At 33.7% G+C, this 15,777-nt stretch overlaps 1 protein-coding gene across 1 annotated transcript in view; it reads left to right on the forward strand.

Annotated features, from left to right (window-relative positions):
- CDH2 (cadherin 2) overlaps positions 1–15,777 on the forward strand; it is a 224,676-nt gene that overhangs the window by 155,511 nt on the left and 53,388 nt on the right. Inside the window, exons 3-6 of the mRNA XM_054694114.1 lie at positions 6,969–7,195; positions 8,910–9,056; positions 10,780–10,935; positions 15,103–15,247. Coding sequence (XP_054550089.1) covers positions 6,969–7,195; positions 8,910–9,056; positions 10,780–10,935; positions 15,103–15,247 — 675 coding nt within the window. The remainder of the gene's footprint in view (positions 1–6,968; positions 7,196–8,909; positions 9,057–10,779; positions 10,936–15,102; positions 15,248–15,777) is intronic.

The raw sequence follows: 15,777 nt of genomic DNA on the forward strand, positions 1-15,777 counted from the left end.
CTTATGGATGCAGAGAACAAACTGGTACATAACAGAGGTAGCAGGTTAGGGTTGGATGAAATAGGACAAAGAGGTTAAAAAAGTACAAACTTCCAGCTATCAGTCATGAATATTTAACTACATGGGGGCGATAGTTATTCATACTGTATTGTATATTTGAAGGATGCTAAGATAGTAGATCTTGTAAGTTTCAACCCCCAAAAAATAATTTTATGATTATATGTGATAATAGATTTTAACTAGACTTAAGGAGGTGGCAATAATTTCACAATATATAAAAATATCAAATCACTGTTATAACCTGAATGTCTAATTTATATCTAAATTAAAAAAAAAACACTGCTGTTGAGACAATTCCCATTTCATTAATAGATATCTAGTTCATTAGTAAATATTGCTCTGTGCCTGTGGAAGAACTGTTGATACTATGAAACTATTTCTGTTTTTCTAATATGCCTTCAAAAAATGTAGTTAATATGGGAGAAAAACAATAAAAAAGCCAAAGTCATATTTAGGCACAAAAATATTTTACAGTGTGCCTGTAATTGTTTTTAAATGTGGTGTGTTTTACTTTAGCAAAAATTATAAACCATATGTGCGTATTTTCACATTTTCATTCATATGGTTTATGTAGTGCTATTAACTGCTAATACATTTAATATATAAGATCTGTGGTTTCCTGTTAATATTTTATAAGGATATTATGGTTTTATGGTTAGCATTAATTTGAGGTATTGCTTCAAGAATAAAAAAGTACTTTAAAATAATTATTTCCCTGATGTTTAATTTTGTATTAATCATGTTAACAAAGTTTCATGTAGGCTAGAATGCAGTAACTACATATTATATAAGAAAACTATGCAATAGCTCCAATAATAAATAATGTCTTGTTTAATATTATGATGCTTTTAGCTACAAACATTTGTATATAGGGTTGTTTTCAATTTGAATAATCCAGTGGATCAAGCCAGATTTTTTTTCTTGTCTAGGGAAACGTATGTCCTTTTCTCCTATGTTAAGAAATTATAAAGTTTCTGCTTCAAATTTCTATCAGCAAAATTAATGTTTTAATGCAAGGGAGATTGTTCTATCAGAAAAAACATTTCAAGTTAAATTCTTTGATTGTTTTAAGTGATAGAACTTCAACTTTACCATGTGTGTTTGATAAAATATTATGAATTTGATGAAACACCAGCTCACTATCTTGACACCTAGGGGGTTTATGTAAAGTTATTGATTCAGTTATATTTTCTGCTCAAACTAATACCACCTCAGGCAATTCCTCAGAACTCATATGTTTGCAAGAGGCTGAGGACATTGACAGCTATCCATTCCTCTCAAATATCTAATAATATAATAGGTTAGACCATCACCTATCAGGAATCAATTTTTAAAAATTAATTAACTTCATTTTTAGACCAGTTTAGGTTTAGAATTACAGAAAAATTGAAGACCAAGTACATAGTTCCATATCACCCCCCCCATTCAACCCGGTTGTTTTCCTTGTTATAACTTTCCATCAGCGTGACACATTTGTTACACCAGTGTTGGTACATTATTAGTAATTAAAGTCAGTAGTTTAGGATTCACTCTTTGTGGAGCAGTTCTCTGAGTTTTGACAAATGTATAATGTCATGTATTCTCAATTACAAACTCATACAAAAGAGTTTCATGCTAAACATATTTTAATTTAAAATGAATTGTTTCCTTAAAGACATATATATTAAAATATGATAAAACTGCTTCATGTTTTGTAAAATGAAATTTGGAAAATGTTTTAATAGCAGGAATAGCTTGGCTCCAGTCAATTATATATTTCCTCTAACAAGTATTACATGTCTCTGATGTTAACCTTGTTTTCCTCATCTTCAAAGTTCAATTTTAAATCTAATTTTAGTAATTTAAATGACTAAACTGTGTCTTTTGAGTGATATCTTTCTTAATTCCAGTGATTACTTGTGTCTACTTTTTATTTTAACCAAGTTTTTTTGTACACATATTTTGTCATGTTCCTCCCGAAAATCTTCTTAAAAGGCTATTAATGATACGTATATTTCATTTATAAATTACTAGTATAAGTGCTGTAACTTCTGTTACATAGAAGATTTCCACTTTTTTTAAACTAACTTCTGTTAGTTCCTTTTGAGTAAGTTTCAGTACTTGATCATAGGGCAGAGGTGAATCTTGTCAAATATTTGAGAAAATATTCTAGCTGCATCTAAGTCACACGTGAACCAAACAATGGGCAATGAACGTTAACCAATGGTTAATATATAGAATTCATACTTTACTCACTCGTGCTGTGAACTGAATGATTTAAAACAAAAAGGTTCATTTTCTTGCAGTTCTGGGGGCTAGACATACAAGATCAAGTTGTCAGCAAGTTTGCATTCTCTTGATACCTTTCTTCTTGGTTTGCTGTGGCCCACATAGTCATTCTGTTGTTTCTAGCTAACTTTCCCTTTTTAAATTAATACCAGTCATATTCACAGAGAACCTACCCATTTGAGCTCAGTTAACCTAATTACCCCCTTTAAAGACCATCATATCTTCAGTTACAAAGGTATTGAAAGTTAGTGCTTCAACCGGATTTTTGGGGGCATAGTTCAGTCCATTATACCCATTGAAATTAGTAAAACTTTTAATTGCGTAACTTGAAAATAGTAAAATATGGTTGTCGTTGATGAATCATACCACCGCTCTACACATTCATAGCATGAAATCACGACTAATTTTTACCAAGGACAACTTAGTGAGTACACTAATTGAATAGAGAAAGGAAACTCTGTAAACAAACATTACTTGAAACCAAAATGAGTTTATTCTCTGCTTGTGGAGCGAAGAGCTAATCACATAAAACCATTAATAAGTAGATATTTTAATATTAGAACAAATGAGAATTGTCATTTGTTGAAGAAAAAAAAAGCACAGCAATTTAACAGATATATAAAGCCAATTCATACTGGTTATAGGTTAGGTGTAGGGGTGGTAGACAAACTAATTGACTTTAAATAACTGACCTTTATTTAATTTCCTCCAAAGTATTTTCTCCAGCTTCAAACTCTCTAAGGTCAACCTCTTTTCATTCATAGAATGTGCAGTGACCCTTTATAGGAAAAGGTACAGTTTTTAATTCTTGCTGTGCATTATTTCAAAGGTCTCCTTTCCCTCCTTACATCATTTTGACACCCGAATCCAAACAGGAAACTGAACACCCAGTGAACAGAACAGTCAGTGACAACAACAGTGTATACAGTTCTCTTCTGCCTGTGGCACACTTACCCCACATTCTAGGGGGCCCCACTATTCCTCCTGTAGGACATTTTATTTATTCCTGTTTTTAATATAAATTTTATTTTTATTTTCCCCATATAATTGCAACCCCCTTATTTTGACCCCAATACCTCCCCTCCCCACCTCCCACCCCTTATAGAGTGTCTCTGGTTCATCGTTGTTTGTTGATTTTGATTTTCACTTTTTAATAGTTATTTATTTTCCTGGTCCCTTATTTAAGTTTTCTAGATTCCTGCTATGAGTGAGACCATCCAGTATTTTTCTTTTTCTTTCTGGCTTATTTCGCTGAGCATGATCCCTTCCAGTGCCATTCATGTTGCTGCAAATTGCATGTGTTTATCTTTTTTGAATGCTGAGTAATATTCCATGGTGTATATGTACCACATCTTCCTTTTTAATATGCTATTTACTCTGGTTCTCTCAGAGGTCTACATATGACATTGTTCTCTTCGCAAACATTTATCAAGCTTCTTTGTCATTTCTTTCCTTTTGCTGTTGTGTTAGAGATTTAAATTTCAATAATTTGAATAAAACTAAACTCATGGCTTTTAAGTTGCTGAAATTCTTGTAGAGGAAAGAATGAAAAGTCCACAGCAATGGGTATAGATCTCAATTTTCTTGCCCCATCTGTAGAGCAGAAATACCAATTCCAACCTCAGGAGGTTATTGTTAAAGTATATTTCACAGTCTTTACCAACAGACTTCCAAAGTCAAATTATCTGAAGTCCCTGGGTTTTGTAATTATTGCTGAATGCTGCTAGAGCTGGTTGAGTTTACTTCCAAGTTTCTGGCCTGTTTTTTGAAAAGTTGGAAGATATTAATCTAGAGTATTGGCTTATGGATCTTTACTGAATATTTATAATGTTCCTATTACTGCTGGATTCTCTGACAGGAAGCCAAAATTAGTTTATCCTCTGATTATGGAGAGAAGAGCTGATCACATAAACCATTAATAAGTAGACATTTACTGTCATTGTTATAATAAAAATCAAATGGTAGCATGTGTTTCCATGGGCAGAAAATACAAAATGAAATAAAAATGTAGAGCCTTCTCAAATGAGGGCAGAGACTGCCATCTCCCAAAGGACATCAGGGTGGATTCTCCCCAAAAAGATGGCCTGGCTCTGGAGTTGTGGCCTGGAGATGGCGGCCAGGGGAGGGTTTGGGGTTTGGGCCCAGTGAGGTAGGGGGATAATGTCTGTCTGGCAGAATGTGATTTAGAAGATGATGTGTGTATAGCTGAAGAGATCAAGCAGTCAAGAATGAAGAGTATTGTGTACTAGGTGAGTTAGAACATTATAGGGAGAGACCTGAGGAGGCAACAAATAATTAGGCTAGGAGTGGGTGCCAAGTGACCTAGAGCAACAAAATCATCTAGAGAGTGGACACAACAATCCAGTCTAGACTGGTGAAAAAGCCAAGACAATATTTTTATAACCAAGGCTACATGCTTTTAAGTGTCATGAACTCTGTTTATGATAGGAAAAAGGTGGTTTTTTTTTTTTTTTAAAGATTTATTTATTTATTTGTTTGTTTGTTTGTTTATTTGTTTGTTTGTTTATTTATTTATTTATACAAGCACTGGGTACAGTCTGAACTGCGGGAGGGTGAGTGAATTCACCAGAGCCAGAGCTGGGAACAGAACAGGCAGACTGACGAAATGCAGTGCTATGGAGAGCAGCGGGCGCGGAAGGAGAGGTCTGTCGCTCCATGTGGGACCCTCGTTTTCTGGCCAGGGATCAAATCGGCGCTGCAGAGGCTGTGGGCAGCTTTGCAGCCCAGTGCTCAATTGCTGTGCCACCAGGGGAGGCCCAGGAAAAGGTGCTTTTTCTATAAAATGGTGGTGCTTTGAACTCTCAGCAGGGCTCCCCCCAAAACTTCACTTTTTATTTTTTGTCTGTCATAAAAGATAAGCAGCATATGGCATTGTTCTGTGGGAAGGATTCTTGTTTTTCACAAAGCAAGTATAGTGGGGTTATGTATCTTTTGGGATACGTCTCCAAATATTTTGCTTTAACATAAGTGAGTGTGGCACAACTTTTATTTTCATGTTGAAGTGTTTGAAAGATGAATGATGACATATGTGAGAATATATGGAAAATAATATATTTAGTATTTATAATTACAAGGAATTTATGGTTACTAAGGGAAATAAGCATGTGTGTTATTTGGCTGTAGTTTTGTGCATCTCACAATGAATTTATATTAATAAAAACCAAAAACTAAAGAACTGTCACCAGTTTGTACGTGAGGTAGAAAGAATTCATAAAAATTTTACTTATATCCTTCAGAAATACATAAGTTGTTTTTGCTTATGTTTTTAAATTTGTACTTGTTAACTGCTTTCCAAAATGTAGCTTGTATAATTGTGGTCAGGACATAGCATCACTTGCTAACAGAAATAAATTGCTTTTTCGTTAATCCCTTCATGCTAGTGCCATGAAATTTTTCTTCAAAAAGAGTGATTAAGAAATTGAAAGGAAATACTATTCCTCAGAGAGTATTTTTATTAATTTATAATTTTATCTTGGTTTGACTATGTCTAGTTGTACATTTATGAGTATGTAGTTTAGCTTTAGTTATCTTATAAGATGTAAGCATGTTGCTATTGCTTTATTAAAGCATTTTTTTTTTAATTTTTAAGTGATTACAGGTAAGGGAGATAGCTGGCATACTTTTTAGTTAAACTGTACTTTGATATATCTTTATTTTTCATTGATTTGAAAATCTATAAAATTTTCACTAATTCATGAACTATGATAAGCACCATGAGGAGTAGAATTGCAAACCATTTTCCTTTTAATTACCATAAGGACTTGTCATTCTAGAGAACAGTGGACATTCAATAGTAGTAACTGCTAACTGCTTTCTTTCTTTAAGCATTTTTTAAAAAGATTTATTTATTTTTATACAAGAGCTGGGGTACAGGCCAGAGGCGCAAGAGGGTGAGAGGATTCACCAGAGAAAGAGAGGGGAGCAGAACAGGCAGATTGACGGAAATACACTGGTGAGGGGAGCACCGGGTGCGACAGGAGAGGTCTGCCGTGCTATGTGGGTATCTCCCTGGCCAGCCAGGAATCGAACCTGTGCTGCGGAGGCAGTAGGCAGCTTCACAGCGCTGCACTCAACCCTCTGCACCACCAGGGAGGCCCCTCTTTCTTTAAGCATTTGAAAATTATATACTAAGGTAAAAACATATATAATTATATTCTAAGATATGTGTGTGTTTGTGATTACATATTGTTTTAAATAATAACTATTCCCTATCAGGAAATGTGCAGGTAACTAAAGACAATTTGCAGTGTGGTGGTAGATTTCAGATTGCTGCATGAACACTGAGAGGATTTGTTCTATCTTCAGTGAATTTGTAGTTGGTACCTGAAGGTTGATTAGGAGTAAGGATTGACAGGCACTATCAGTGAAACCATGGGGGTAACAACAGGCACCCCATGTTCTAGGGACAGATCTGGGAAAGGGGTTTGGAGCAAGCTGATTGATGCAGAGAACAACTCAGAAGCATATTCTGATATTCTCTCAGATTCCTTTAATAATGTGAAAATAAAACCTTCTAGTTACTGTGTTTCATCCTCTAATCTAAGCATTATATTGATTTAGATACTGGTTGTTTTGCCTTTGTTGTACGTTTAGACATATGTATTTATTATCTTTTACAGTGAAATTTAGTAACTGCAATGGAAAGAGGAAAGTACAGTATGAAAGCAGTGAGCCAGCTGATTTTAAGGTGGATGAAGATGGCATGGTGTATGCTGTGAGAAGCTTCCCCCTCTCCTCTGAGCATGCGAAGTTCTTGATATATGCCCAAGACAAAGAGACTCAGGAAAAGTGGCAAGTAGCAGTAAAATTGAGCCTCAAGCCAACCTTAACTGATGACTCAGTAAAGGTAGAGTATCCAAGTATGGCTTTGAAGTTACGCTTGAAAATTACTTTTACATAGTTTGAATTAAATACATATTTTGCTTTACATCACATTTATGGCTGGATGATATTTGAATTTTTATCAACTTCCCATTAGGGCAATGGTATTTTGTTGTTTCTCTGTCTCATAAGATACCGACACTAAATACACTGTAAGCAATGAGAAATTGTATTTGAAAAGTCTGGTTATACTTTGAGATTTATAATTTAAGTTAGAAAGTTGTTTTAACTTTCTTAAAAGCTTTGTAATCTGTTAGATATAAGCACAAAACAAACAATTCTTTGTAAGATGTCACCAGTCACATTTATTAGACGGGAAGCGCAGATTTATAGTAGTAACAGGAAAGCATTTCTGGCAAGGAGTATTGGGTTTTTGTCTTGTCCCCTTAATAATCCAATTGGGGAGTATGAATTATGCATACCATCGACAAGACTCTTAACGAATGATATACTCCCTCTGGTGGAAATTGTTAAGAGCCAAGATGAAATAAATAAGGTACATTTCCAAAGAATACAGTTCGATTCAATTCAACAAATCTTTATTGAGCACTTATTTTGTGTCAGTCATTACGTTAGGAATTTTAAATAGATTCAATAACTTCTTCAATCAAGTTATGATAACATGATTTTCTGAATATTCTAGTTCTTTGAATGAACTCAAAACAAATATGATGGGCATCACATTCAGCTATTCTAAAGTTCTTGATTTTATGAAATATCACTTACATTGGGTATATTTATTATACTATGAGCAACAGGAACATACACATTCTTTTTTGTATTTAATTGCAAATGTGATATACACATTTCAGAATTGAATATGACTAAATATATTGGTGATATATTTAGAGATCTATTAGAGTTATATTTTCTTACACTACTGTTGAGTTTTTATTGTGTGAAATATAATTTGTTAATATATTAATTCTAACAGGGAATCATATTATTTGGGTAATATAAAGTGAGACTGGTAACTAATCGAGTGAAAAGATGCTTTTGTTGTTGATGGTTCACTGTGTTGCAGCAAACTAGCTTGGATATTTGCACTGAAGCAGCAAGAACTAATGGCTAAAATGTCTACAGATATAGGGAGAAATAGAATAAAATGTTGACATCCAGCAGAGATTAATACCCAATGTGCAAAGTGGGTCATCTACAGCATCCATCATGGCTGACATAGGTTTAGAATAATTACAGCATTAATTCTGTGGGATTTAATAGGGTCATAAATATTTGAGACATTCCTTTGCAGTATGTATTAAACTTCTCTTGGAATTCAAATTATATTTTAGCACATCAAGATCTAAATTTAATGTACAGTAGCACATTACCTGAACTGTGGTTTAAACTAATGAGAAATATATAAAAGGCTACTATTAAATTATGCTCAATATTAACTACTATCTGAGGTGGTTTATAGAAACTGCAAATAGTTTACACAGCTGTGCCACATAATTAATTATTTGGAATTCAATTTTTCAATGAAAAGTGAAACTCCAAAATTTTATGCTGTTTTCTATTATTTTTAATAAGGGTTCAAGGAAAGGGCCTCCAGACTTATTTTCTTGTTGATAATGAACTGTGATCCCTGTGCTGTCAGGTATACACTGATGTTGATGTACTTTTAGAAAATGTTTTTCCTAGTATTCAGGAATGTCTTGTTATGTTTTAATGCAAAGGAATCACAAGAAATTGAAGAAATAGTATTCCCAAGACAACTGACTAAGCACAATGGCTACCTACAAAGGCAGAAGAGAGACTGGGTTATCCCTCCAATCAACTTACCAGAAAACTCCAGAGGACCTTTTCCTCAAGAGCTTGTCAGGGTAGGGTGGCACAATTTTGATGGTCTACATGGTATATATTAAGTGTATTAGAAATCCTTTTGTTTTTATTTTTCACAAGGTAGGGCTTATGATATATATATGTGTATATATATATATATATATATATCAAAAATATATGTATCAAAAATATATTTTTCAAAAATGAAATGTTTATAGTATGGTATAAAATCTCATTTTTTTGTTGCTGTTGTTACTCAGATTACTTCTATGGAGAGCTGTCTGAGATTCTGTGCAGTGTGGATATTAAAGCTGTTTCAGTATGAATATTTAAGTCTGAACCACAACATGTGTTCATAGCCATGTCCTACCCATCCCCACAACACACATACACCTAAGATTCTGTCTGAAACTGCCCTGTCCATGAAACTGCCCTGTCCATGATGAGCTTTGCCCTCTACACATAGCTTCTGGGGGAAAGAAAGCATTAAAGGGCAATCATTGCTAAAAATATCAGCACCAAGTGCATTTCAGAGTATATTAAAGAAAAAAAATAAATGACCTCTGCTACCATTAGCAGAATCTCGGAGCTGTGCAAAAACACAGATTTTCAAATTTGACAAAGTTGTTTTTTTTTTTTTCAGTTACTCCAAAAACATAATGTCAGTTGCAAAGAAATTAAAAACACAGCTACTTCCACATGTTTAGTAAAATTAGCAAACTGTTGTTTATTACAAAAGGAACATAAGACAGAGTCATTGTATTCACATTTATTAGAATACAAATGTTCCTGTATATGATTAATTTAGCATTCCAGTTCCTAAAAGCTGTATCTTTTTAATCAGTCATTTATTTATAATTCAGTTTAACAATGAATGACATAACTTCCAACTTAAAATGTTTTCTGTTTTTCTACTTTACTAGTGAATAAGAAAAAAGAAGATTTTGCCTTACACTAAAATTCTATTACTAGATTAAGTATATTCACCTAATACATAAAAAGCTCTTATTATCACCTCCAAACAGCATTGTTCTAACTTTTCTCTCTACTGCCTTTCCCCTCCTTTTCTGTAACCTGTCTCTATGCCCACTCATCTATAAACTTACTTTTCCTGGGAATTGTTGTATTTGAAGAAGACAATGAGCCTGTAATGGGCATAATTTTTCAGAGTAAACAGGTGTATTTTGAAATCATTTTTCATTTGCTTTGTTATTAGTAAAGCATTTTGGGGTAATAAGTCCCACTTTCAAGTGATATGGAAAGCTTTGGTTGCAATGAATAATGTCTGTACAAGTACAGAAAACTGACTTCCAGGCTCAACTATAGTATTAGAATTTCCACGTGAAGCTATTTCATACCATAGTTAAACAATTATTTTTATCCTGACACAAAAAGATAAACAATTTTTGCATTAATTAAATTGGATCCCTATTAGAAGGTTACATATTTTAACCTAGAAACTCCTAGGATAGAATGTGATTCTGTTTAAAACCTGACATTCCTTAATTTTGACTTTTTGCACGGCTCTGAGTGAATGATCTCTTAGATGTTAATGTCGCCTCCAGTCCTTTCTGGTGGTGGGTGACACCTCTTTTTGAAGCCTGTCACCAAGAAGCAAAGAGGAACAGGAGAGTTTCAGTGGTTTGCTGGGAAAATTTGATATAAGTTTGCAACTGAAAAAGGGCCTGAGCTGGGGCATGCCTTATCTCTGACAATGAGCTCATTTTGCCTGTAGTTTAATATGATTGTCTTCTTGATCCTCAGATAAGGTCTGATAGAGATAAAAACCTGTCACTGCGGTATAGCGTCACTGGGCCAGGAGCAGACCAGCCTCCAACTGGTATCTTCATTATCAACCCCATCTCAGGGCAACTATCAGTGACCAAGCCTCTGGATCGTGAGCAGATAGCCCGGTTTCATGTAAGATTTCAACCAGCTAATGATTCTATACATTAATATTCTTCTAGAGGTTCACAGAGTTTAACATTTCCCTTTTATGATGGTCTTAAAGAATCAATACTGAGAATTTTAATACCAGAAATGTCCATGTAGCCTTTTCAATTTGTGTTAATGATTTTTTTATAGAATTAATTATTGCTTATGGGTAAAAACAGTATCAGAGAAGTGCAGATTGCCTCAAATCTCATTACTCTACATGTTGATGAGGCTAAGAAGCTATGAGAACAAATTTATTTTTAAGGGGTCAAGATAGTAGCATATAAATTACACAAATCATAACAAATCATGGCTGCATAGTATTCCATTGAATGTTTAGACCATAATTTTAGTAACTGTTTCTTATTAATAGACATTTTTGTTGCCATTTTATCTGTCCCTGCTGGTCTGATTATCACCATTAAATGAGTCCTAGAAAAATGGACAGCACATTTGTATTTTGTTATTTGTAGGCTGTTTTATGTGTCTCTGCTGGTCTGTTTATCACCATTAGAGTCCTAGAAAAATGGATAGCAAATTTGTATTTTGTTATTTTAGGCTGTGTTCTCTCCTGAAAGATGTGCCATTTTGATACTCTCACCAGAAACTGATATCCCTTTCCTTCATAACCCTGTCAACACTTTGATCAGTCTGCTAATCTGAGCACGTTTTCTTAGATACAATATCTGCTTGTATTTTTGTTAATTTTATATTATGTTCTTAGTCTTTATATTTTATTCACTTTCTTATTCAATTATAACAGCTTTTTGTATATTAGTTGTATTTTCATAACTTTAAATATATGGATTTTATACTGATTTAATATATGTATGATAAACTGATTTGTCCAATTTAAAAATAGTATTGGAGTATTAATTGCCTAATATTAAAATACAAATTCCACAAAGCATTTTCTTTGAAGTTTTCCTACCCCCCTTGCACATTTTCCTGAAACAGGATAGCAACACTTTTTTTTTCATGAGTTTAATATAGAAACTTAAAGTGATCTTTATTACTTCCTAATTTCTACATGAATAACTAAACTTTTAATAAAAGTAAAATTTCCATTTAAACAATCATGCGTGTTGTAAAAACTTTTCAAGTAGTAAAGAAAAAGCTTTTCAAATAGTACAAGGAAGAACTTAAATATGATTGCTTCTTCTAGTACTGAAACTAATCTTTTTCCTTTTTTATGTCACTCTGACAGTATTCTGTAAGCTGTCACTCTATGCCTAGATTCATAAATGTATTTTTTGAAATTAGAATCATTCTCTGAAACCAGCTCTTGTCACTTAGCAATCATAAGATTTAGCATCTTTCCTAGTCTGTAAATATTTATTTATATTACCATTTTTGATTGTTGCCAATGATTCTCTTGAATGGATGTAACATCTTTAGCTAATTATTGATTGGTAGATATTTAAGAAAGTTTTGTAAATTTTATTCCGTAACTATATATAATATGACAGTGAATATCTCTCTGTACTTTTCCACATTCTGTCCTTGAAATAAATTCCTAAAATTGGAATCCTTTCCATAAGTACAATGCACTTGTTCTCTAGAATCGCTATGTTGTGTTACAGTCCCACCAAACAGGACATATGCTTCCTCTGCTCCATTACCAATACCAGCTTCTTATTTAGTGCCAATATTATTTGTAAAAAAAAAAAAAAATTATCTTGATGCTTATGTTGTATTAGAGGAATAACCAGTCATTGGGCCCTATTTCTTTCTTAAGCTGGATTTTCTTTTGAATTATTGTTTTCTGTTATTAAGAACCTTTTATCTGCTAAGGATGTTAATGCTCAATTTGTTATATGTTGTGCCCTTTGTTTTTTGTTTTTACACTTTGCTCATTTTACCTTACTATAAATTGTAACTTTTTACATTCTAAATTTTTATGTTTTTTTTTTTTGAAGTAATTTTGATTTACATCATTGTTTTGTTTTAGAGGTATAGGATCTCCTTCAGATGTTGTTACTATTCCACACTCATCACCAAGCACCCACAGTCCATTTTATTTTTTGAATTAAAAATATTTTAAAATCTGGGCCTCCCCTGGTGGCCCAGCGGTTGAGCTCTGGACTGCGAAGCTGTGCGCAGCCTCGGCAGCACCGGTTCTATCTCCGGTCGCTGGGCGAGGGTCCCACATGGCGCGCAAGCCTCTCCTGCTACCCGCTGCTCCCCACAGCAGTGTACTTCGTCACTCTGCCTGTTCTGCTCTGCGCTCTGGTGAATTCTCTCACCCTCCCACGTTTCTGACTGTACCCAGTGCTTGTATGAATAAATAAATCAATCTTTAAAAAAAATTAAAATCTAAATTTTTAACCTCTGGAGTTTATTTTAATTTAAAGTAAAAGGAAGGAGGGCTGTCCATCTACTTTGTTTTTCTTTTACGGGTAGCTGCTTGTCCCAGCACCATGTATAGAAGTTTTATTCCCATTAGTTTATCATCAATACTTAGTCTAAAACTAAGTCTAAAACTTTTTATTCCATGTGTTTGTTTTTAGACTTATTTTGTCACTAATACATTTGCTGAATTTTTGCACTTATCTAAACTTTCAAAATTATTGATATTTAAATTTTTTTTAAAATACTGATATGTGGTTGAGCAAGACTTCCCTACACGTACTGAGACAAGAATATGAGAAATTAAAATTATTTTAATAGTTTTAATTAATATTTTAACTTATTAAAATAATTAATTTAAATTTAATTATTTTTTAAATTCTGGGTATTAGTCAATGTTCCCTCCTCTCAAAGGTTTTGATTGTTGTATGAATAGATTCTTTTAGAATCCTTGAAGGAAGAGCTAGTTCCATTGCTTTTTTTGTATTACTCTAAAACAAAGAAGTAAAATGTCCGCATTTTTCCACAAAGCATGCAGATCATAAGTAAGGAATCTTGATAAAGATAGCACAGACTAGACTGGTCTTGAATTAGAGTTGTTTCTTATCATTAATATAAATAAGATCAATACAAAAATATCCTCAATATCTCTTACTACACAAATTCTTACTTTCTAAATTTGTGTGGTCACAACTCAGGAAATACGTATTTTCCAATCAATTTCTGGGTAAATGATTACTTTCCAGATTCTGGCTACTGTACATAATCTAGTGAACTAACCTCTTTGCCCCCCATAAAGGAATAAATTATAGAATTACAAGGATTGTTCAGTATTAAGAATACATTTTTGTAATATATTAAGTCAAGAAGAAGAAAAGGATTATTTCTGTAGGTGTTGAGAAGACAATAATAAAATTTTCCTGTTTTACTCATTAAATAAACTTCTAAATAAAATGTTGATGCTTCTTCAACTGATAAAGCAGAGCAACAGAACCAACAGTCAGCATCATACTTAACTAGAAAGCCATAGAAGCATTCCCATTAAAAAGAAACAGTTCAATTGAACACTATGCAGCTATTGAAAAGAATGAAATGGATCTCCATGCACTGGATGAAAAGATTGTGAAGATTCTGCCAAAAATAGCTGAGTGATTACATTTGCTTTACTTAAAAAGAAAAAATAATTTTAGAATAACTCCTATGAAATGGAGAGCTCAGGCTTGGGAAAGAAATAACTGTCCAATAATACACTCATGTACTTTTAACATTTATGAGGTTCTTTAAAAAAAAAAATTAATTAGTGTCAACACTCCCTATACACACTTAATTCTTTCTGGATTCTTTTCTGTTCTCTTGATCTCCATGACTACTTTGTGCCAGCACCACAGTTTTAATTACCCTGACTCACATGTACTGGTTTAGCAAAGGATTTTGAACTGGACAGAACTAGCTTTGGAAATGTGCTCTGTCAACAGACAAAGAAAATTACTTAGCCTTCTCAATTTTCCTAGCTTCAAATGCTGACTATTTCTACCTCACTCGTATGTAAGGATAAATTATTCAAATCCATAAAGCTCTGAGCACAGTGCCTAGCAAATAGGAATTGGTGGCGTTTTCTTTTGGTAGCTACTGTATCTAACCTCATTCTATGGAGTTGGTCTAACCTAAATTTTGATGGAAAGAGTAGCTTTTTTCAGCTTCTCAGTCCGTCCTTGCTAGTCTCAGTGCATGCTTAATTGTATATGTTACCTGCTCACTCCAGATGTAAAATACGTTAGTTTTGTTTTCCAATGACTTTTGCAGTTGAGGGCACATGCAGTGGATATTAATGGAAATCAAGTGGAAAACCCCATTGACATTGTCATCAACGTAATAGATATGAATGATAACAGACCAGAGTTCTTACACCAGGTGTGGAATGGGACAGTTCCTGAGGGATCAAAGCCTGGTAAGTTTGAAGATAGTAATTTGGAGATGACTTTAGGAAATGCAGTATAATCCAGTACTAATAGATCAGCAAGAAAAGGAGAGATCATGGGGAGCCTTTTAGTGCCATTTTCTTTCATTCATAATGCTTTTAGGGAAAATGGAAAGTAACTTGGGGAAAAACTGATTGAAGACAGAAAACATAAAAAAATAACTCACTGCTCATGGTGACTTTTCCCACCTTTGAAAACTTAGATACGATAGTATCTGAGTTAGTACAATAGAATCTGTAGCCTTCATTCTACCATGGTTGATAACATAGGTACAGTAGAAGATAAGCATTGGAGGATTTTTTATTCCTGAAGTACAGATTTTATGGAGCACCCCAAAGTACTAGGCTTTTCTGAGATACAACCAGGAGTAGAGAAGGGGCTTGCTGACAGCTGTGATTGTTGCCATGTCACCACACTGGATATTTACTCTGAGAATGAAGCTAATGCCATTTGCTGCCATGGCTTTCAAACTAGTGTCGTGGAAAGTGACCCAGCTTAG

Source organism: Talpa occidentalis, unplaced genomic scaffold (genome assembly GCF_014898055.3).
Source record: "Talpa occidentalis isolate TD23 unplaced genomic scaffold, MPIMG_talOcc4v2.1 talOcc4.13, whole genome shotgun sequence".
Classification (NCBI taxonomy): domain Eukaryota; kingdom Metazoa; phylum Chordata; class Mammalia; order Eulipotyphla; family Talpidae; genus Talpa; species Talpa occidentalis.